The sequence below is a fragment of the Corapipo altera genome, unplaced genomic scaffold, assembly GCF_003945725.1.
Source record: "Corapipo altera isolate COAL_440 unplaced genomic scaffold, ASM394572v1 202, whole genome shotgun sequence".
Classification (NCBI taxonomy): domain Eukaryota; kingdom Metazoa; phylum Chordata; class Aves; order Passeriformes; family Pipridae; genus Corapipo; species Corapipo altera.
Window position 1 is genome coordinate 563,543 of NW_020884980.1, and position 24,219 is coordinate 587,761.

A 24,219-nucleotide genomic window follows, 5' to 3' on the forward strand; every position below is an offset into this window, starting at 1 on the left:
TTTTCTCTCCCTCCTCCTCTCCACCATGGAAAACTGGTGGTGAGGGGGTTGGCAAAAAAAAATAAAAAAATAATTGAAATATTTTAGCAGCAACTTATTGGCAGAAAGATGGAAACCAAGTTTGGAAAGTCGGCAGAGAAGCCACATACAAAACTTTACCCTGGGGCAAATTTCCCTTGAACAACCACAAATCCAGTCTCTGCTGGTGGGGGAAAGAGCTGGGTTTAAACATTATTCCTTGCCCAGCCTGTTTCAGCTTCAATAAATTCTCATTAAGTTATGTCAGGATGGGTTTTCCTCTGACTATCAAGTCACTCTACTCTGGATGCTGATGTGACAGTTGTCCGTGAACCAGTGGGAGAGGAGTTTGTTCGGAACTACTTTCAACTGACAGCATTTAAAAGAATAGGGACCAAGGGACCAGACGTTTTCACAGTCTGTAATGTCCTGAATCAAATCCCTGCCAATGCCACAACCCCTTCCATAGCCTTGGGAGAAAGCCAGGAAAGGTTGAATGGGGAGCAGACAGTTGGTTTGGATGCCAGGAGGGAGTTGAGCAGCTGGCTGACCAAAACCTCCCTGGCTCTGCAGGCACATCTGCAGCTTCTGTGAGCTTCCATCCACAGCAGCAGGACAGGAGCTCTGGCACAAACCTCTCTCTTCTTCACCCACAGAAAGCGGGGCTGTGCATGGCAGAGGGTGGCACAGTTGGGTTTCACAGCTGACTTGGGGCTGGGGAGGACAAGCCCACCCCGGCTGTACAGGTGGCTCCATCCATCCACAGCCTGGGCTGGAGGGAGCTGGGCTGGGGCTGGACGAGTGGGGAAACCACGGGGCAACCCTTACCTGGCACAGAGACACTCAGAGCCAGCACCAGGTGTGTGCACAGTGGAGATCCCCCTCACCTGGGGTTGCCCAAAAGTGGAGATTCCCCTCACCTGGGGTTGCCCAAAAGTGGAGATTCCCCTCACCTGGGGTTACAGTGCTCTGCAGCTGTGCAGAATGAAGTGAAGTCATCCTACCCTCCAACAGTACCTGCTTTGGGAGGGCTCGGGGGCACTGGCTTTTGATTCCTAACATTCCTGTACTGTCCTTCCCCTGCAGAGAGCTGTCACACAACCAAATTGAAGAGCTGCCCAGTTTCCACCAGTGCCAGCGGCTGGAGGAGCTGTGAGTACAGAGATGTCCTCGCTTGCACCATGCTCTGGGGCAAAAGGGCTGTTTTGAGGAGAGAGGCAGTTCCCACACACAAAAATCAACCTTCACTAAGCACTGGGAAAGCTGGGCATTATAACTCACTGTTTGGACTGCAAACAGACCAGAGCTCCACTCTTTGCCCCTGTGCAAATACAGAATAAAATGTATTCCCTGTGCATAGGAGCTTAATTCACTCAGGTCCTTTCAGAGGTCCCAGGCACAGCAAACAGAAGAAGGATGCGACAGCACAGAATTCACTTCACTGACTTCAGTCTCACTAAGAGCTAATCAAGAATGGGGTTTATCTCTACCATAAATATCTTCTGCAGCCTGGAAAAACAGATGTATGGGAGCAGAATCTCCATTTAAAAAAAAAAAAAATGCAGGAGAGATTGACCCTGCAGCATCCCGGCCTGGATGGCCAGACCAGCTCATCCAGCCTTAGCAAACTGGATATTAGGGCACTGTGTGAAATCACATGAAAATGAGAGTTACACAGACCCTGCTGCCTTTTATGGGAGCTGTGAGGACAGAGATAGAGCTGGACATATTTTTATCTAAAGTACCCCCAGGAAAACATTTGGAAAAAATAGGAAGTCCAACAAAAAAAAAGACAAATGTTCAGAATTCCAAACCCATAGTTTCATGCATTCTGCTAAAATTTCTTCTTACAAAACGTTACAATAAGCCAAATTCAGACTTAACAATAATATAAAATCAGGCTACTGAACTCAGATGGATTATGCTTTAAATTAATATTTTCTTGCAAATTAGTATTCGGTCCCTTAACCCCGAAATTATTGTCCTGTAAGCCCCATTCCCACCAGGCATCAACATTCCCCCTGGTAAATACATTGGAAACAAGTCTGATGGTGCGTGGTGGTACAGCCTGGCACATAAACAGCTCAGGTGTGCCTTTGCTCTGCTGTAACTGCCAGTGTGCAGGTTTTTACCTGCACCACACAGGTGATCCCTCACAGCTTAACATCCCTAAATTATTTTTCTCTACCTTGTTCCAGTACCCCTTCTGTCCAAACTCCACCTCTCCCACTCAGTGACCCCCAAATTTGTGCCCAGAGCTTCCAGTGGCCCCCAGCTGAAATCTTAGCTAGAGGTAGGAGCAATGCCAACCTGGCTGCGTGGGGCACCAAGGGACCAGCAGCAGAGCAGGTAGGAGAGCCTCAAGTGCCCACCTTTGGAACAGGAACATGTGGCCAAGTACCAGCTGAGATATTACAGCCACCATATGCAGGTCCCTGTGTGAGATAAGTCAAGGTTATTTCTGAGTCCAAAGGCAAGTTAACTACCCGAAAAATGCCCAGGGGAGCTACTGTAGGTAGAGCACTAGGCAGTGGCCATCTCCCCTTGTAGAAGATCACAGATGGGGACACTAATTCCACAGGTCTGGGAATTCATGATGGGCATCTCATAGGAATCTTAATAATTATTCATCATTGTTCCACACTAGAGAAAACTGAAACACTGACTGTTTCCCACGGGGTGCGTGGTTGGAGATGTCTCTTGGGGATGTGGGAAGTGTGTAGGTCAGTCAGCAAAGTCTGTGTGAGCCCCCACCCTGCTCCTTCCCCTTCCCCAGGGGGTGCAGGAGGCTGCTGGAAAGGAGATGTAGAGGGCTGAGGCACTTCATGTGTAGTTGTGGATGGTGGGTTCAACAAGACATTGAGATTTTTCTTCATGCGACACTGAGATGCCTTCAGCCCTCAAACCCCCTTCGCCCTCACAAAGGCAAAGGGCAGCACCACGTGGTCCTTCCTGAAGGGCCACACAGAGCTCATTGCTGTTCTCTGGCTCCAAGCTCTCCACTTTTGCTCTGGATGAAGCAGTTTGCAGCCTTAGGGCAGAGCAGAGTGGGAAGCCAGCATGTCTTTGGAGATAACAGGGCACCTTTAAACACTGCATATCAACAGTGCTTTGCTGAGCCATAATGGCATTAAAAGCAGAGGCTGCCTGAGCCCTGGAGCTGCCTGTATGAGAGAATGGCTCTGAGATGTTTTGCTACTCTTCCCATTTAACTCTTAAAATAAGAGTAGGTCTCCCAAGTGCAAAAAGCAACTTCCACACAGCATCTGCTGTACTGGGACAAAGATCCCTACAAAGTAGGAACGCTGCCCTCAGCTGTCTTCTCAAACCAGTTTCTGTTTTTCCAGTGGTCTCCAGCACAACAGGATCCACGAGATCAGAGCAGACACCTTTGTGCAGCTGATGGCCCTGCGCTCCATGCAAGTATTGTCTGGCAGGGGACTGGCTGGAGTCTTGCCAGGGGAAGGGGAACCGTGAACCCCCTCAGGCTGCGGGGAGTTCCAACCCTGCTCCCTCTGTCTCTGCTGGGAGGCTTTGCTATCGAGTCCCTCTGCCGCTCCCCTTTAGAAAAGAAGAGGGCACAAACCACCCTTCTGGCTTCCCCTGTGCCTGCAGACCCTGCTGTAACTCCCCCCATTCCCTGCCCACACACCACATGCTGCAGCTCTGGCACGGCACAGCCCACATTGTGGACATGCCTCCTAAATTCTGCCAGGGACTCATGTCAGGGATTTACCACGGTGTACCTGAGCTCCTGCCCCCCTTGCCATACACAGGCTGATCCTGGGCCATGCAGTCCTGGAACATCCATGCAGAGCATCCCATTTGGTTTGAGACTTCCTCCCCACAAGCTCGTGTTCGACATACTAAGTGCACCCAAGCATGTGTGTATCATACACAGAGAGTGACCTCCTAAGTGCTTGGCACCTTTGACAGCCAGTAAGGCCCTGCAGGGCACTATTGTCCCTGTGACATCTGGAAAGAGCCCTGATGATCTTTATTTGATGTTCTGTTAGGAAGTGAACTGAAATCACATGAAAGCTTTTCCCATGGTGCAGCAATCTGTGTGTCATTTAATAGCCCAGCATTCCGAGGATCCCGTGAGTGTCACATACACCGTGTTTACAACTGCACAGGAACACTTACATGTTATGTGTGACACTGCAGACATACATGGAAACACGAGCATTCTGCTGCCACCCTACAATCACACACACACAACTGAGTATGCAAGGTCAGCCATGACTTTTGGGTATATTCTGGTCCCTGTGGGAAGGATTCATCTCACCAGACTTCCCACACATTTGAGCAGGTACTCCTGACTCCCTTAGAGCAGGAGAGATGAATATATGGTATGAGATTGCTCACATAGTCAGCCTTAGGAGAAGAAATGCATCCTGATATGCTGGTTCCTCTCCCTGATGACAGAAGGAGCAGAGCCCAGTCACCGGGATGGAAGCAGAGCTTATTGATGGCACTCAGTGAATCCAAACTTGGCAGGAGACATTCTAAAATCATCTTGGTTCACCTTCCACACACTCCTGGCCCTATCTGTGCTTGCTACACCCAGCACTGTGACTGTGTTGGGAATGGTCTGGCACTAAGGCATGACCTGTCTACTGCTCTGAGGTTTAGCATGTCAGCATAAAATCCCCAAATTTACAGAAAATGAACCCAGAAAGGAACCTTTCCCATTGGTCTCAGTGGAGGAGCTCTTACAAGGCAAACTCTTGTGCTCTTGCAAACCCAAACATTCTTGTCTCCAGGGAGCTGCAATGGGACAGAACTTGCTGCTGACCAAGGGGCTACAAGATCCCACATTTGATCCCACTGAGCCCCTTGGCCAGGCTGGTGTCAGCAGCTTCACTGCCCTGCTCTGCTCCCTATTTACTGGTGTGTCCTTGCCTTGCAGAGACCTGAGTTGGAATTACATCCAGTTTATTCACCCGGAGGCCTTTGTGACCCTGCACTCACTCACCAAGCTGTAAGTTGCAGGGATATTTCTTTCACAGTGGTCCATGGATGGGAGGTATCTGAGGACCTCAGACTGACTCCCTGGGCAAGCAGGACACCTGGGATTTAGATGCTGGAAGGCTGATGTGCTGAGGTGCATGTCTCAGCACTGATGTGGACAGACCAAATCCCAAGGTTTCCTGTCAATACCAAAGGGATGATGAAGTGCAGGAGGGGCCATCTTTAAGCTGCTCTCACCCTGAATGCTTAAACTTCCATTTCATGATGGTTTCATACCTGCTTTAGATGTCTTTATGGAAGATCAGTATGATGAACTGTTTCAGCAAGGTCACTGCAGACCATCTGTGCTGGCTCTGGAGGGTCCTCAGTCCTCAGCCCCTCACTAAGACTTTGTGTATTTTATGGGCTGGGATCTGCAGTCATACCCAACCTATTATGGAGTGTATGTGTAGAGGGACAAAGATACCAGGCAGAGCTTTCAGCACGGGCACTAATCCCACCCTCTCATTCTCCCAGGGATTGCAATCTCAATCTGTTTATCTCCAGAGGTTTCTGGCTCCCATGCAGCACCCAGCCCCATCTCAGCATCACACTGAGGGAGCAATCGAGAGAGGCAGCTGAGGGTTTGGCTGAGGTACCACTGGCAGCGGAACCCTGACCATGGTCTCCCTCTCTGCTTTCCCTTCACCAGGGACTTAACTGACAACCAGCTGGTCACACTGCCCCTGGATGGTTTGGCTGGACTGACCCATCTGAAGCTCCAAGGCAACCCAGCTCTCTCTGAGCCCTTCACCAAGGAGAGCTTCCCCAAAATGAGGTACTTGGGGTGTTGGCTCTTTCACTGCTGGCACTCAGCACAGCCTGTATTTGCCTAAAGCACTCAACCTCCTGCTCTCCTTGTCTCTCTCATGCTTTCTCCATCCTTCCAGGCCAATGGGTAGAGGAAGCTTCATCTGCTGCTAATGCATCTCCTGCTTCCACAGGAGAGTGGTGCTGTGCTCCCCAGCCCATCACCCCCACCCCAAACGCACACAAACACACACACACACACACACACAGAGGCATGCAGCGAGCCCAGCTCAGGGCTCCTCTCAATGGAAAACATTCCCAGAAGCAGTCCTAGCTAATGACATCCAGGTTTCCTTCTGTAAACTCTGTTTGTGTGGCCGTGTCTTGTCTGCTATGGATTAATGAGGAGCCTGGAGGGGTCAAACTGAGCAAGATGAGGCTGTGAAAGGCTCAGAGCACAGTGCTATACTGCAGGCTCGGGCTCTCCTGACCCTGCTTTACAGGTGGGTCTCAGCCTGGCACCTGCCCTCAAGCTGAGGTGTCCATGGTCCAAAGAACACAAATTCCCCTCAGGCAAAGTCATCTGTTCCTTGGGTCTCATGAGGAGTTCCCTTCAAGCCAAGTATGCGTAAGCTGATGCTCCCACTCATCCAGTATGAGTTCCCAAGGCTGGAGCTTCTCCAGTTTAGGCGCCTAGTGATGGGACCATGGGCCACTGCACCAACACTGGGATTAATAGCTCAGGTCTGAGGAAAAGTATGGAGCTCTCACATCAGTCTACCTCAGCAGTGGTGTCTGAAGGGCTTTCTCTTCTGACTTTTTTGGCTCATCATAGCTGGGATGTACTGCATGACTGGTTTCCAGATGGCAGAGGATTCCAGAAGCTTTTGGAGGGTTTTCTACACCCAAGATCATTGAATCACAGAATGATCTGGGTTGAAACAAAACATTAAAGCTCATCTCATTCCAATCCCCTGCCATGGGCAGGGACCCCTTCCACTATCCCAGGTTGCTCCAAGCCCCGTCCAACCCAGCCTTGGACACCTCCAAGGATGGGGCAGCCACAGCTTCTCTGGGCAACCTCACCACCCTCAAAGGAAAGAGTTTCTTCCCAATATCCCATCTAACCCTGCCCTCTGGCAGTGGGAAGCCATTCCCCCTTGTCCTCTCACTTCAGACCCTTGTCCCAAGTCCCTCTCCAGCTCTCCTGGAGCTCCTTTAGGCACTGGAAGGGTCTTTAAGATCTCTCCAGAGCCTTCCCTTCTCCATGTGAACACCCTCAGCTCTCCCAGCCTGTCTTTGGAGCAGAGGGGCTCCAGCCCTCAGAGCATCTCCGTGGCCTCTCCAGACTGACTCCAACAAGCAGTCCCTTGTGCAGGGTGGGTCAAGTTCAGCACTTCCAGGGTGTTTCTCCTCTAAACTAGTTCCATTGGCAGCTGTGGAGCTGGTTTGGATTTGTACCAGAGAAACTGAGCCTGCAGCAGTGGTTCATTGAACCGTGCCAGGCGATGGACCCATTAACATTCCCTAAATTTTGAGGTACTGCCATTAAGTAGTCTTACTCTTGGGGCATATGTCTGGAGGAATCATCTGAGAACAATTCTTACCCTTCCTGGGAGGATCAGCACCTCCCTACCACCTTTCAATAATAGGCTCTAATTTGGAGCTTATAACAGGAAACAAGCTTGTATACAGAGTTTCCACAGCCTCATGGGGCTCAGGCAGAAATGTTTGGGAACATAAAACAAAAGCATATTTTTAGAATATAGAGTTTCACCATATTTACTGATCTTGTCAGAAGACCTTAATTGTCTGGAAAACCTGAGGTTCCTTTGCCTTCATCAGCAGTCTCCCTGACTTCCAGCGAAGCCAAAAATGCAGCTGCTGACAGACAGCCCGGTATTGTGTCCAGATGATGCTCAGTTGCTCTTGAATTAACCTTGTAATACATGCTATAATTAGCAATTAACAGTTTGACTCTCAAGTCAAAATCAGACATATTCAAACAACTTGTTTCACTTGAGAGACCTGAGAAATCCCTTCCTGAGCTGGCAGGAGGGAGCCACGCTCCTGGAACTGAAGTCTGAAGGTGTCTTTCTGACCCTCAACAACAAGCAAGGGGAACCTTGCTTTTGGGAAGCTTCTCACCTCGAAGGAAAGAAAGGATGCTCAGCAAAACAGCGGTAAAAATTGAAGACTGTACATGCCTTGGGAAAGAGGGGCTAATTTAGTCTGGGGAAAACTGCAGACAGGTTTTCCCCTGTACTCAGCACTGGTGAGGCCACCCCTGGAGTGCTGTGTCCAGTTCTGGGCCCTCAGCTCAGGAAGGACATTGAGGTCCTGGAGCAGGTCCAGAGGAGAGCAACAAGGCTGGGGAAGGGACTGGAGCACAAGTCCTATGAGGAGAGGCTGAGGGAGCTGGGGCTGTTCAGCCTGGAGAAGAGGAGGCTCAGGGGAGACCTCCTCCTCCCTGACAGGACGGGGGAGCCAGGGGGGGGTTGGTCTCTTTTCCTAGGCAACCATCAGCAAGACAAGAGGACATGGTCTCAAGTTGTGCCAGGGGAGGTTTAGGTTGGAGATTAGAAAGAATTTCTTTCCAGAGAGGGTGCTCAGCCATTGGAATGGGCTGCCCAGGGAAGTGGTGGATTCTCCGTCCCTGGAGATTTTTAAAAAGAGACTGGATGTGGCATCAGTGCCATGGGCTGGGAACCACAGCGGGGTTGGATCAAGGCTGGACTTGATGATCTCGAAGGTCCCTTCCAGCCCAGCTGATTCTTTGATTCTATGATTAGGAATGTCTTGATTTAGGAGTGGTATTCTCCACTTCAGTACTCCTGCTCAAACCAGCAAAAGTGGGGCAGGGCAGAGACACCATGAGGTGCCTTGGGTGCACACTCTGTCCTACGTGGAGTCCTTTGCCACAGCACAGACCCTCACCAGTGTAAAAGTCACCAGACAGACCAGCTTTTGTCACATGTTGAACTGAGCAAAAAGGGCAAAGCAATGGAGACTCAGGTTGTGGAGGGGACACACCCTTAAGTTCTGCTCTCCCTCGTGCAGAGTCCTGGAGGTCCCATACGCCTACCAGTGCTGCGCCTATGGCAGCTGCAGCAGCTTCTTCAAGGTGTCCAACCAATGGGAGGGAGAAGACATGAGTCCTGAGGAGGAAGATCCCCACAAGAGGACCATGGAATTGTTTCCAGGTCACGCCGATAATCACTGTGAGTAAACTGGGCTGAGCAGTGATCAGTACAGGCAGGGCTGCGAGCTTGGATGCAGTGAGGCATCTGCAGGAGTGCTCCCACCGCCAGCCACGGAGTGACACCTGCCCCTGGGAAGGCAGACTGAGCCTTCTCCAATGCAGCTGGACAACTGCTGTGAATGGGCTTCAGCTGGTGACCCTGTAGGGGAAAAAAAGCTGATCTGGCACATCCAAACCTTCACAGGGTAACCAGAGGACCTGGCAGTCCTCCACAGCACAGACACGTTTGCCAATTTGGCCTTGCTGGCTGTGGAGGGAGGCTGCCCAAGGCACTGGAAGGTGGCTGAGGCTACCTGGGGCAACTTCTGGGCTTGGGCGTCAGACTTTTGGGCAGTGTGGAGCCTTTGGCAGGACATCAGTATTTCTCTTTACAACATCTAGGGGAAGGGCTTCAGGATTAATCCAAGGAATAGAATGAAGTCAAAGACCTGGAGTGTGCAGCTGGCTGGAGGCAGGGAGACCTGTGTGTGTGCTACTTTTGGGCACATCCCCTGATGCTACAGCAAAGGTCCAGGTTGGGTATGACAACAGGACACATTTGGGGAACACAATGAGCTCAGTACAGGGGCTGGCTGAAACAGGGCATAAAGGCCTCCATAGTGGAGCAGAACTTTCTGTCCAAGAATCAATTTATTCTGTGCTCCAAAGCTCGGTACTGCACAGACCTCCATGAAGCCAGTTCCAGGAGGCCAGCAAAGATCAGTGCAAGGCACACCTGCACTCACAGCCCCACAGCACAGCAGCAGCTCCAGCACAAAGCTGGTGTGATCCTGCTGCAAGGGAATCTCAGAACAACGTGAAGAAAAGCATGAGCCCCTTTGCTTCCTTCCTCTGTAACTGCTGGAGAGTGGAAACAGCATTTCAGAACACAGCTTGGATGCTGCATTTGTTTATATGTTTGTGTAAATACAGTGGCTACAGTGCATTTCTGAGGTCTGAGAGGGCTGAGACCTTGGAGAGCCCCTGATTCACTGAGCACCCAGCCATAGCCAGGGGCTCTGCTGTCTCCTCCCACATCCTGAGCAGGCAGGACTGGATGTGGAGACAGATATTGATCCAGAGCTGTTGGACTCTGTGTTACAGGCAGGATGACCAAGACCCTTTATGACACAGCCAGCGGGTGACTCACCAGTCCTGTGTTCTGCTCCTGCCCTGATCCTTCACAGACTAAGAATAGGCTTTAGACATGTAAAAAGTCCAGCCAGGGGGTAGCAAGTGTGGTTCCTACTGGCCCGATGTGGCTCTGGGAAGCGTGGTAGACTTGGTGGTAACACTGGACAGACAGACCAGAGGAGCCATATGTCATGGTCATTGCTACAGGAATTTCTTCTCGGCTGGGTCAGTTTTTCCATCATTAATGCAGCCCATGCTGTAACAGTCCTGGTGCAGATGGCTGGGGGGGTTGCCCAGCAAATTACAGCATCTGTGAAAAGATCTATTTTGTGAACAGAGCCCACAGCACTGCTCACAGACCTGTTCTTGCTGGGTACCAAAGCCTTTGATGTCCCAAAGGACGCTCTCTCCTGGCCCTGTCAGCAGACCAAAACCTACCACAGGCTCCCAGGCCTCCAAGCCAGTCTCAAACTCATGGATGGTGTGTTCATGAGCTTTTGGGTCCGGAGGGGAATGTTGACTGTTTCTAAGATGTGCCAGATGAGACTATTAGCAGCTTGTAAAGGCTCCCATTTTCAGATGTTAAAGCACTGGATTTGTCTTGAAATACCAAAGCACACAGGTGCGAGTGTGACATGCACAAGAACATGTTCCTATGATGTGCAGCTTCTGCAGATGACCCTCTGCACCACTCAGCAACCGGGTCTGCTCTTGGTCATATGAGGGGTTTGTGGTATTGCTGTTTTACTTAATTAATCATTGCTTTATTTCTGTTCCCAGTTCTTTCTCTCTGATGGCCACTGGTGGTATTTAGCTGGGTTATATGAACCTTGTAACACTTCCTCATTAAAAAAGACAAAAGCTCCCAAACATTCCTTTCACGCAAGAGGGAAAGTGGTCTAGTTAAGAGAAAATAACTTGTGGCTCTGTCCTGGCAATGTACAGCCAGGCTCATCAGGGCACTCAGATGCTCTGGGAGAACTTGTGAGAGGGACAGGCACTGCTTCCAGCCAGCCCTATGCTCTCAGCCTTGTGCAGCACTTCCAGGCCTTCCCAGAGGAGTCCACAGAACCTCACAGTTGGGTGGTGAAAGGCAGCCTGCCCCAGGCAGCCATGTAGGGACAAGAAATGGATCCCCAATGGCACATCCCTGCTCCAGCAGCCAGGCAGTGGCTCCTGCTGCCTGTCCTGCTCCTGCATCCAGCACTCAACCCTCAGCCAAGCCCAGCACTCAAGGATCCATCCAACTCCAGCCACAGAGCAGGGCCATCTCAGCTCTCTCTCATCCTCCCAGGGCCCCAGATGCCTGGGAACCCACCAGTCAACCACCCAAGTGTGTCCATTCACATCTGATTAATGGCCACCTGAAGCCCAAAGTAGTGTGGTCAGTGAATGACTCATCACTCTGTTACCTTGTTACAACAGATATTTAAGGTCCCATTTCCAACATTTTTGGTGCTTGGGATATCATAGAATTGTAGAATGGTTTGGGTTGGAAGGGACCTTAAAGCTCATCTCATTCCAATCCCCTGCCATGGGCAGGGACACCTTCCTCTAGACCAGGTTGCTCCAAGCCCCCTCCAACCTGGCTTTGAACACTTCCAGGGATGGGGCAACCACAGCTTCTCTGGGCAACCTGTGCCAGGCCTTCATCCCCATAGGGAAGAATTTCTTCCTAATATCCCATCTAACCCTGCCCTCTGGCAGTGGGAAGCCATTCCCCCTTGTCCTGTCACTCCAGACCCTTGTCCAAAGTTCCTCTCCAGCTTCCTTGGAGCTCCTTTAGGCACTGGAAGGGTCTCTAGGGTCTCCCTGGAGCCCTCTCTTCTCCAGGCTGGACAATCCCAACTGTCTCAGCCTCCTTGGATTGCAGTTGGTGGTGTTTAGCAGACACCCCCTGCCCCAAGTCTGTCCCCTGTGGCTGGGCAGGAGCCCAAAGGTGACTCGGGGCCCTGTCACACAGGACATCCCCCAGCAAACTCTGGCATCTCCCAACGCTGGCTGCAGAGGGAGGGCAGGAAAAGTGCAAATGCTACCATGGGGCACTTCCATCACCCTCCCAGCACCTCCCTTTGGGACCACTGGTTTGAGGGTAGAAAGGGGTGAATTCACTTACAAGCATGTGTTTGCAATAATAATGGAACAGAGCTGTGGAAAGCGAAAAGAGAGCACACGTGGACAGTTATCCTTGGCAATAAGGACACTGCTTTCCCCAGCCCAGCACCTCCAATAACTTGTAAAGTTACTAAGGAACTTCTGCAACCACCTCGCAAACCTTGGAGGGTCCTTAGAGCTACACTTTTCCTGCTTCTGTCATTTCAGAAGGCTACTCAAGTCCCAAAAAAGCACCTACCCAGGCCCCTTCTCCAGCAATTCTTCTCCTCTTCCTCCCACTTTGCTTTTGGTACAGCCACTTTGTTTTCCATGGAAAGGGCACTACTGGCAAGGTGGGTTTTTTCCATAAAACTTCAGAAAGTGAAGGTGCCTTAGCAAAATTCAAGTAAACAGCAGCTTCTTCCAAACTGATGCAGTCTGCCTTGCTGGGACACAACAGCCATTTTCCTTTCTCCACAGTTCCCAGGCTGGAGAAATACTGGTTTCCAGCAGAGAGGTACAGTTTTCACTTTTAATCTTGCTGTGCTGTCTAAGGATTGCTTTGCGATTCCCAAAAGGCTCAGTAGTCCAGGCAAAACAAAAGATCCTCCTTCACTTCATGAAAATGTTTAACCTGGGCTTAAACCCAGCCCTTTGAGGAGAAAAGGGATGGGGCAGGTTACACTTTCCCAAGGGTTGGGTCTCATCAGGGCACAGAAAGTGCAAGTCTGTGTCTGTGTTATTTGGGTATCGTGACTGCACATCACAGCCTCCGCACTGTGGCTGGAAAAGACACTGGAGATTTATAAGACTATAAAATACAAGGATGAAATATTTTTCCATCCCACTGTGAGTGTTTCCTTGCCAGGCTCCAAAGCAGCAGTAATATTTCAACTCTTATACAGACAGATTTTAAAAAATGGCTTTTTTTCCAAAGCTCCCTGAAGCCAAGAAAGCCACAAAGCTTGTCAGGAGGCACTAAAGATAGCACGTTATTTGTCATCATTCTTTAATCAAGTAATCCCAGTCACATTTTCAAACACGGGCAGGGAGTAGAGCTCATGAGAGAGACCACTTCTAAACAGATTAGACAAGTAAACCCCACTCAGTTCAGCTGCATCTTCAGCACTGTGGAAACTCACCTTCCTGGCCAGTGTCTGAGCTGCCAGGTGCACACCAGCATCAGTCCATACATCCACGGGGAAGTTCATCCCACAGCCACAGATCCAGCTCCCTGGCTACCAGGCTGCAGTAAGCAGAAAACCACATCCTTTCCCTTTCCTCCTGCTGGCAGAAAACCCTCCAAAGATCCCCACTGGGAGCTGAAGGCCGTGCTGGTGCCATGGGTGGGGACAGGGCAGCGGGACAGCAGCTGTCCTCACTGTGTCCCAGTGCTATCAGTCAGCAGGAGTTTGGGAAGAGGAACAAGGAACAAAGCAGAAAATCACATCTGGGATTAGATTGAGAGGATGCCATTTGCCTTGGTGATGCCCTACACTGAAAACGTGGCTGTGGTCTCAGCCCCATTCCCTTCCAGAAGCTTCTCTTTCAGTCAGGGGGTCTCTGCCTGAGCCTCAGTGAGCCCAAGCCTGGCTCAGGGTGCAGCTGCCAGTGCTGGCCCAGGGCTCTGCAGTCTGGCTGTACAAACCCCACGAATGCAGAGGCTGCAGCCACGGGCAACCAGCCTGCCTTCAGCAAATCCTGGGAACTTCCATGACTAAAACAGGGTGCCACAGTCCCAAGAATTCACACGACATAAAATTAAGCAATAAATGTTGGGTTCCCTTGTCTGTTTGCCGCTGAGTTGTTTCGTGGTGGTGGATGCTGATGAAGAATTTGTTCTGCAAGAAGAGGCTAATGGCTCCTCTGAACAAAGCCCCAAAATCCCTGTTGATGAACACACTGGACAAGCCCTGCCCAGAAAGCTCCCATGGAGATGATGTATTTGAAGGCTTTGTGTTCTGTAACCACATAAGCTAGAGTATTTATTTACTTTTAATAATGCTTGCTGGGAGGAGGGAACCACAGTCACACAGATCTGGGAGCTGGGGCTCTTACACTTCAAATGTTGGGAGCAACCTAAAAACAGAGGGGTTGTCTACACTGCAGCCCACCAGCATTTACAAGACCTTCTCCCTCTACAGCAGTCACTGCAGGGGACAAACTGGACACCAGCAGCTACTTTGAACTTGTGGGCTAGGAACTGGCTGGGAAAGTCTGTGTGGAGGACAGGCGGTGGGAAAAGCTCCTGGCCCAGTTAAACCTGAAGGTGCTCGTTCCTCTCTGAGCACTGTTTCTTGTTCTTTTCTCCCCAGATGACCTAGATGCAGACGACCTTCCGCTGGACCTTGAGGAATCAAAGCTTCACCCCACTATTCAGTGCACACCAAGCCCCGGTGAGCAGCCAGGGAAACCCCTTGAACAGAGCTGGGATCCTTTGAGCTTCTCTTAATCCCCAGGATCCCCTACAGCCTTTCAGATCACAAACCTGGTTAGGCTTTGGCCAAACTGGGGACAGGTGAGGAGCTTCCTTCTCCCAGCTGGATGCAGCTGCCCTCCCTGAGGAGGGGACGAAGTCAGGGTATGCCTGATCAGGAATCCCAGGTGTCACCAGCTCCTCCATCCACTGACCTGCTGCACTCAGACTCTGGCTCTCCAAAAGTCTCTGCTCCCTTGCATGACTTAGACTTTGTCTCAGCCAGCCCAGAACATTGCATGGCAAGACCTTGTCCTTGATTTCCTGATCATACCTGCAGCACTGCAGACTGTAGGGTACTTTGCTCTGTTTGCCTGAGAAAGGGCGAGCAGGGAGGTGCTGGACTGCACCCAGTCACATTCTCCTGACTTCCATCACAAACACACCAGTGGGCACATGAGGCTGGGACTCTTAATTTTGTCCTTCTGATTTTGTCCCCGTTCCTGGTTCAGTGGGGTCCTACACAAGCACAGCTGGAGGTTGGACAGGCCTGGTTCCAGCCAGCCAGCTGTGGGACACTGGCAGGGACAGAGTTTTCACCAATTGTCCCACTGAGTTTGTTGCAAAAGAGACATGAAGGAACAAGATTATAGCTGAGGGCATGTCCTGCTGCCTGGGAACAAAGGTGCTGGTGCTCTGAGCTTTATCCCCTTTGAGATGAGCAAGATTTCTCCATTTCCTCTAATTTTGTTTGCTCTGCACCGCCTAAAACTTCTGCCATCCTGTTTTTGTTTTTGCTGAGCCCCTCACTGTAACATCCCAATCCCTCCCAGGCAACCTCACACATCTCCACAGCACTAACTCCCTGATCCCAGGGGGTACATGAGAAGGAGCAGGTAATGGCAGAGGGGCCCAAATGCCAGGCTGACACCAGGAGTGTCAGTGAATCTGGAGTCATGACCTTTTTTATGTTTTAGGATGATGCTTTCTCACATTTCACTTTGACCTCTCCCTGCACCTTGTTTCTGCCCTAGACAAGATCTGATAGGATGCCAGAGGCTCCCCAGTGTGGGGATGGGAGAGAGAGAGCCAAGAGGCAGCTGCAGAAGAGAGCAGACAATTCTCCTCGCCAGCCCTCAGCACTCATGGGGCTGGTGGGGCCAGGAGAGGGTTGGGACCTGGCCACCACCCCGAGGAGCACCACTGGATGTCTGCTGGGTATAACTTTGGGGTTTGTCTTCCAGGTCCCTTCAAGCCTTGTGATCACCTGTTTGAGAGCTGGATCATCCGCCTGGGAGTTTGGGTCATCGTCCTGGTCTCAGTGCTCTGCAACGGCCTGGTCATTCTGGCTGTCTTTGCCTCCCCCAGCTACCTCTCTCCTGTTAAGTTCGTCATTGGCTCCATAGCTGGGGCCAACATGCTGACTGGCATCTCCTGCAGCATGATGGCCCTCGTTGACGCCCTCACCTACGGCCACTTCGCCAAATACGGCGCCAGATGGGAGACGGGCGCGGGCTGCAGGGTGACGGGGTTCCTGTCCGTGTTTGCCTCCCAGGCTGCCATCTTCCTGCTGACCTTGGCTGCTGTGCAGTGCAGCATCTCAGCCTCCTGCGTGCGGGGCTACGGAAAATCACCCTCCCTAGGCAAGGTCAAGGCTGCTGCCTGTTGCTGCCTGTTTCTGTCCGCTGTGGCTGCCGTTCTGCCTCTCTTCTCCATTGGGGAATATGGAGCGTCCCCTCTCTGCCTTCCACATCCCATCCCAGATGGGAAACCTGCCACCCTGGGCTTCACTGTGGCCTTGGTGATGACAAACATGCTCTGCTTCCTGACTATCACCGGCACCTACATCCGACTCTACTGCAACCTGCTGAAGGGGGAGTTCAGCGCTGTCTGGGACTGCGCCATGGTTAAGCATGTGGCCTGGCTGATCTTCACCAACTGCCTCCTGTACTGCCCAGTGGCCTTCCTCACCTTCTCCTCTACCCTCAACCTCTTCCTTATCACCCCAGAGGTCATCAAATCCATCCTTCTTGTGGTCCTGCCCCTGCCTGCCTGCCTCAACCCCTTGCTCTACCTGCTCTTCAACCCCCACTTCAGAGATGACTTCCGCCTGCTGAGGCAGAAGGGGCAGGACAAGGGGAGCTTCCCCCAGTCCTGCGGGGCTGATGACATGGAGAAAAGTTCCTATGACTCCACACAGGCTCTGGTGAGCTTTTCTGACATCGACCACATGTTTGAGACACCTGATTCCCTGGGAGTGCGCCCCATCCTTGACAGCTACAGCTTCCCCTCCATGACGCTCATCCCCTGCCAGCAAAGAGTGGGCACCAGGGGGAAGGAGAGGGGCTTCTCTGAGCGTTGCCCCTGCCTCAATGACAGTGAGGTACTGATCACTTCAGAGAGCCGAGACCCATCCAGCAGCAGCCTCCGGATAACCTTCTTCCCCTCCCCGCCCACAACACCCTACACATCTCACTTATAACCCTCCTCGGTGCAGCCGTGTGGAACAGCCCCACAGCCCACGCCGAGGGCCAACCCCAGCGCCGGGGAGCCAGCGAGGTGACACAGGCTGCTCCCTGTAAAGTACCAGTACAACCTGTCTACCCTCAACCCCGTCATACCTGCCTGGGCAACAGGCACCACTCTGCCAGCTGCCCCTCGCTTGGAAGGGCTCTGACTGAGCTCCAGACACTCAGGGCTGGCCATGGGAGGAGATAAACCCCTGCACGTGTCACTCCTGCTGGGAACCGCCTGGGAGAGAGCCCCACCAGCTCAGGAAGTGGGTCAGGGAGACCCCCCCTCCTCCTCCTCGTCCTGCAGCATCGCCAGCCAGGAGGAGCCTGCAGTGAAGCCAAGTGTGTCTTCTGAGGCAGAGACATCTTAGCAAAAGCCATTGCTCTGTGGCAACACATGGAAATGTCCGACTGCGGTGACATGGTCACCCACAGGGACCTCAGACCTTGTCCTCCAGGGTTCTCTGCACATCCCACACACCCCTGGAAATGGGCTGGTGTCTGCCCCATGCCATCAACTGGAAGAGCAGAAGCGGGTTAAAAGCAGTATATCCGTGTGTGCACCTAAGGTTTGGACTGCCTCTATTTTTGGGAGTCTCCACTCATTCACTGGGAGCCTCGTGGGTTGGGCAGGACCCTCACTTGCAGCAGATACCAGGAGCTGGGGATGCTCAGCCCATCTTTCAATCTGACCCACAGTGTCTCACAAGGGGTCTCTGAAACCCACAGCAGCCAAACCCAAACAGTTTCCCAGGAAAACCCACATGCTGTGCCTGAGGTCACTCAGCAGCACCCAGCCAAGGCACCCTGGGGCACACCGGGCTCCCTCTGTCCCCGCTTCACACACCACAGCACAGCTGGGGCACTCCTGTCTGTGGAGTCACCTGGTTCCTGCTCAGGTGTGGTGAAAATGGGGTCTGGCTCCCTCACTGCCCCCAGACCTCCTTCCTGGAAGAGGCTGCTGGTTCTGGATACATGTCCCAGACACAGCACAGCCGTTTCAGGGACTGCACTTGCCTTCTCCTATTTTAAGGGTAGGCAGCTCGTGTAGAAGGAGGGAACAGAAATCAGCATTGTGGGATGATGGCATCAGGAGGACATAGGCCATTGGGAACAGCCTCAAATTCACTCCCTGCAGCTCAGGGATCTCCCAGATCCATCCTCTCCATCACAAACCCTCCCAGTGCCACCCGGCGCAGCAGGGAGCCCCACGGTCAGAGCTCAGGCCCTGGGCAAAGCTTTGGTTCTGCTGACGTTACTGCAGCTGTTTGTCACTCGTTCTTGTGAGATAATAAATGAGCCTCATTGCTGACCAGTGGCTGGTTTCTGTCCTCTTGCATGTGAGGAGCACCTTGGTGGTTCTCTGGGCAGCTGCCCCTCCCAGCCCAGCTGGGCTGCTGTGCCTCGGGTGCTGTCTGGGTGCATTCCCTGAGTGAGGGCAGGGAAATTGCCTTGTGTCCACATGAGCTAGCACCATCCTCCCCACCCTTCTTCTCCAGAGGGAAGAGCCAAATCACCCACCTTTATGCACCAGAACTGCACCAGCAGGGTCCCTCTCCAGATCCTGTGGACCAGAGCTACCTGCTGTACCCCATGATCTGCTGCTCAGGGGTTTGAGTTCATGAGCAGGACAGAGTCTGCTGCATGAAAGTTTAAGGATATCATATAACAGGGTCTCCCATGCAAAGCCACACTCCCCAGACAGAGCCTGGCTCTGCTTCCCTCCTCTGCAGATGAGCCATGCAGTCTTTTCTCAAGAAGAAAAACTTGAGAGATCAGCAGAAAATCAGAGGAAAGGGATCCAAGGATTAGAGAAGAGGGTGGGAACCCCAAATGTAGTGACAAAATCCAAAGCTTTGCTATGGTCTTTAGGTGGGAATTGTGAAAAACATGGCCTACTGTGAGACTTGAATCCTGATCCAGACTTGTAATATGCTACAGATGCTCAAAATCCGTTCTCATGTTTGGCTCATTAAAAACACTGAGCCATTTTTTTTCCATGTTCTTAGGGCTGCTCATGTGCACAGGACTGGGAAAGACTCATCCTAGGTCAATTCTCTTCTGAATGCTCCTTCAGAAGTGGGCTCAGCCTTGTTGGAGCAAGTCCAGGGGAGGGCTTCCAAGTTGACCGGAGAGATGGAGCACCTCTCCTGCAGGGAAAGGCTGAGACAACTGGGATTGTTCAGCCTGGAGAAGAGAAGGCTCCAGGGTGACTTATTAAGGCCTTTCAGTACCTGAAGGGGCCTGGAGTGACAGGACAAGGGGGAATGGCTTCCCACTGCCAAAGAGTAGATTTGATTAAATATTGGGGAAAAATTCTTCTCTGTGAGGGTGGTGAGGCCCTGGCACAGGTTGCCCAGAGAAGCTGTGGCTGTCCCATCCCTGGAAGTGTCCAAGGCCAGGTTGGATGGGGCTTGGAGCAACCTGGCTAGTGGAAGGTGTCTCTGCCCATGGCAGGGGGTGGAATGAGATGAGCTTTAAGGTCCCTTCCAACCCAGGCCATTCTATGATTCTGTGATCCCCAGCATAAACCCGAATTCCCTAGCACATATCCTTACTCCATAAGGAAACCTCTAATTAGAAGAGACCCTAAAATAAACCCCACTGTCATTGACACAGTGAGCATCATTACAAGTCACAGTCCCCTGCTTAACTGAGCACAAGCTTGTAGGGGAGCAGGAGTGAAACCTGCTCCCTCTGCTCCCCCAAGGCCACAGGAGCCCCTCGGAGACCATTTAGAGCAAACACACCTGAAGCCCTCTCTGAGATGTGTTCCTTGCAGGATTACTCAGGGGAAAGGAGGGAGCATAAACACAGAGCATGTTCTGTGCTCACCAAAGAGCTGCCTGAGAAACAGTAAAAGTTTATGGATCTGCAGAGGTGCAGAAAACAGAAACCAGCATCCTCCCATTGCCGCTGCAGGCCATAAATCCAAAGTACAAACTCTCTGGCAAATGTTCATTAAAGTGCTTTTCACCACATCTCTAATAGTGAACACATGGGTTTCCACCCTACCAAACACTAAATTCAATAATTATTAAAAAAAAAAAGAAAAAGCAAATCTACACCACTCCATCTCCCTTCTTAGCAGGTGGTTCTGCCCATACCGGTGCCAGGCTTCCCACCTTCAGGCAAGTAGGAGTCAAACTGTGTAACCCACTTCTGATCACCAAGGGAAGTGTGAAACAACCTCAGCAGGCCCAGAACACAGAGAAGTTCTTGTTCCCCATCCTCCACCAGCAAAAATTCATGAGGCTGCTCTTCTGCCTCCTAGACTGAGCTTTAGCTCCCTGGATACCTCCCTTCCATATGATCCTCTTCAAGGCCACCAGATGTTAGCATGAGCCTCCCAAAAGCAACTAGATGTCCTTGAGGCATTGTGAGCCTTTTCATTGGAGACAGGGCTCCCTTGGATTCCAACCTTTGGAAGGGGATGTGTGCCAAAAAGGGAGGGAGAGAGAAGTTTATGAACGGGCCCCTCCCTGTAGCAGGATTGCTCCCGGTTGGAAGAGGTCTGGCTGCCAAAGAGCCCCAGGCAGCAGCCAGTGAGCTGCACGTCATGGTTGGACAAGTTGGCTGTGACCAGCAGGTTAGAGAGGGCATTCTCCCCCTCTGCTCTGCTCTTGTGAGACCTCACCTGCAGTGCTGCCTCCAGTTCTCAGGCCACCAACACAAGACAGATGTGGACCTGTCCAGAGGAGGCCACTAAGTTGATCACAGGACTGGAGCACCTCTGGTATTGAGACAGGCTGGGAGAGCTGGGGCTGTTCAGCCTGGAGAAGGAAAGACTCCAGGAAGACCTTAGAGCCCCTTCCAGCGCCTAAAGGGGCTCCAAGAGAGCTGGAGAAGGACTTTGGACAAGGGCCTGGAGTGACAGGACAAGGGGGAATGGCTTCTCACTGCCAAAGAGTAGATTTGATTAGATATTGGGGAAAAATTCTTCCCTGTGAGGGTGGTGAGGCCCTGGCACAGGTTGCCCAGAGAAGCTGTGGCTGCTCCATCCCTGGAAGTGTCCAAGGCCAGGTTGGACGGGACTTGGAGCAGCCTGGGATAGTGGAAGGGGTCCCTGCCCATGGCAGGGACTGGAACAAGATGAACTTTAATGTCCCTTCTGACCCAAATCATTCAGCTTCTATGGTTTTCAAGTGAAGCTGGGCTGGGAGTCCCAATGCAATAAGGCCACAGTTCTGAGCCGATGGGCACACACTGCAACAGCCTGAGTGAGCAACAGGCACAGGAGTGGTGGGACGTGTTGAAAGGGAGGAGGATGAGGCCACACTGCCTTGTGGGCTGCATTTTGGCTGAGGATGCTTATTGGAGACAGAGGCCTTGGGGGTGGCTGGGTGACAGGCAGAGCTGCTCTGGAAGCCGTTGTCAGGGCTGGGCACCTTTGAGGTTTCCCCTGCACGTCAGCAAGGCACTGCCAGGACACCCTGAAGGGCAGAGATGGCATGTTTCAGGAGGATGTTGGCCCTGAGGGACCCGGAAGCATTGTCTAACAGGACAATGTGGAGGCAGTTTGTAAGCACGCTCAAATGGCCATTTTTCACTCATTCAGCCCTCCTGGCTGTAGTTGTGCAGCTCCTCTGAAACAAAGCCAGTGGAACAAGCACCCTACAGTGTTGTTTTTTCAATCTCATTGTGTTTTCCACCAACATTGTGATTTCTGGAAGACTGGGCCATGATTGGGAATGCTTGGGATGGCAGCACTGCTGCAGCCACGGGAATGTAAATGAGAAGGAGCAAACTGTGCATGGGATGGCAATATCTGGTACCAGCCTCCTTGGAGGCCAAAGGAAAACACACATTTTGGAGAATGAAAACCCATCTTTGAGACTGGGATGGACCACACATCAGGTCTGGCAGGTGACCTCAGCAGTTTTCACATTTTCAGAAAATCTCTTCCAAGCACACCTCAAGAACCATTACTGACCCAGACATGAATGGGAACTTCCAGACTCTCTCATTCACACCAGGTTTGCTGGTTTGGACTCCTGGAAGCAAAACTGAGGCACTTCATCTCAACTTTTTGTCTGTGAATATTTTGTTAGCTGTAATTCCTGCTGGTATCTTTTCCCTACCATCCAGACATAATGTTTCTCCATATGGCCACAGTGCTTCCAGACCTGAATCCCCATACACTGCTTCCTTCCATCACAGGAAGGGGGTGCTGGTTGGTGTAGTCCAGAGTAGGAGCATCAAGAGGACCAAATGTATTGGCCTTTGTTCTCCAAGTGAAAGACTGTGATCTTCAATCTCCACTGCCCATGGTGGAGGTTTCCCTGGTATCTGCTGCATTCCATGGTCTCTGTCAGAGTTTCCAGGTGGAACAGTAAACAGTGGGCAAACTGGCACAGAAAAAGGTGAGAACTGATGGATCACAGAATCTCGGAAGATGCCGAATTGGAAGGGACCCACAAGGATCATCGAGTCCAGCTCCTGGCCCTGCACAGACCCATCCCCAAGAGTCACACCATATGCCTGAGAGGATCATCCAAACACTCCCTGAGCTCTGGCAGCCTTGGGGCTGTGCCCACTGCTGTGAGGAGCCTGTTCAGTGCCTGACCACCCTCTGGGGAAAGAACCTTTTTCTAATCTCCAACTTAAACCTCCCCTGACACAACTTCAGGCCCATTGCCTTGGGTTCTGTCACTGGTCTCCACTGAGAAGAGATCAGGGCCTGCCCCCCTTCTTCCCCTCACAAGGAAGTTGTAGATGACCTCACAGAGTACTCAGCTACAAGAGATACTGAGTTGGACCCCAAAGAGAGCAGGGAGCCAGGGCAGAGCAGGGAGCATCCACCTCATGGCATCCTGTGCTGGGTAAGGCCGTGCTGCCTCATGCAGCCAAGAACTGGCTGTCCTCAGAGCCTTCAGCTATGAGCATGGTGACTGGGGATCCCAGGAATAAAGCCCCAGATCCATCTGAAATCTGCCTTGCTTCCAGTTGGGTGCTTCCCATACCCAGAGGAGGGAGAGGAACCACTTTGAAAGGTGATAGGCAGGAACATGGTGCAGAGGAGGCAGAATTGCAAGGGACTGAAGAGTTAACAGTTTGTTCTCATTTCTCTGGCCAGTACACTTTCCTCCTATTCTGGGAAGTATTCTGTTGGGAAGCAGAAGTTTTCTGGGAAATATCCTGCTCAGAGATTTCTTAAACCCTGGATGAAAGTGAAGTATGTGCAACAATCTCTCCAGCTATGTTCCCAGGTACACAGCAAAGTCCAGATCTTGCATCTTCTCTTCAGATGTATCAAGGATGTCATTGTACACACAACTGTCAAGCTGACCCTTGGGAAAAATCACAAGAAAAGCTGAGTGAAAAGCTAACCTGGAAAACAGGAAAAAGCTCCAGCTTCCTGAATGTCTCAAAACTGGAGTAGCTTCCCTGCAATTTGTGAGGAAGAAGAATCCCACTCAAATACTGGTCAGTGATAAACTGAGTTAAACACCTTGACCACTTCTGTGGCACCTCCCCTGATACATTATTAATTAGAATGTTTTAACTCCAAAGTGGGAAAGAAGGCATGCTGTAGACAGAACCTTTTGGTGCCCAAAACATGGAGATGAAAAGGACACCTTTTCACCACCAAAAAATCAAACCTGCTCTTTCATTATTCAGTGCAGTTTCCATCACCCAAAAATAAAAGGGCAGAATGCCAAGCTGCCAAAGTACTCCAACAGTGTTAAGGAACTGTTCATTCATTTATGACTATCATCACACAGGGACTGCAAACATCAGGACAATCAGAATCCATTTTTTATTTATTCCTTTTCAAAGTGTTCTGAAAGAAAAAGCAAAATAAAGAGCAGGACCTGCCAGGGGACATGGGAGATGCCGTCATCACAAGGAACACAGCTCTGTGTTTCAAAGTAATGAGTGACACATCAACAACAACAACCTAAACCCAGAGGAGACTGGCCAACCAGTCACATCACACAGAGATATTCTAAGATCTATTTCTTTACACCGATTAGCTGAATTCCTGAAGCATAAATCAAGTTGACAGCAAAGCCATCCACAAACTAATCTCACATTTT

The 24,219-nt window shown here is 51.4% G+C and overlaps 1 protein-coding gene across 4 annotated transcripts in view; it reads left to right on the top strand.

The window, feature by feature from the left end:
• The window catches only part of LGR6 (leucine rich repeat containing G protein-coupled receptor 6), a 135,116-nt gene extending 116,625 nt beyond the window's left edge, over positions 1–18,491 (top strand). For all 4 annotated transcript variants that reach the window (XM_027665768.1, XM_027665767.1, XM_027665769.1 and 1 more), the window contains 7 exons: positions 1,105–1,170; positions 3,366–3,437; positions 4,931–5,002; positions 5,684–5,809; positions 8,842–9,002; positions 14,566–14,646; positions 15,911–18,491. In XM_027665768.1, coding sequence (XP_027521569.1) covers positions 1,105–1,170; positions 3,366–3,437; positions 4,931–5,002; positions 5,684–5,809; positions 8,842–9,002; positions 14,566–14,646; positions 15,911–17,148 — 1,816 coding nt within the window. In that variant the 3' untranslated portion in view covers positions 17,149–18,491. The remainder of the gene's footprint in view (positions 1–1,104; positions 1,171–3,365; positions 3,438–4,930; positions 5,003–5,683; positions 5,810–8,841; positions 9,003–14,565; positions 14,647–15,910) is intronic.
• The last annotated feature ends 5,728 nt before the right edge of the window (positions 18,492–24,219 follow it).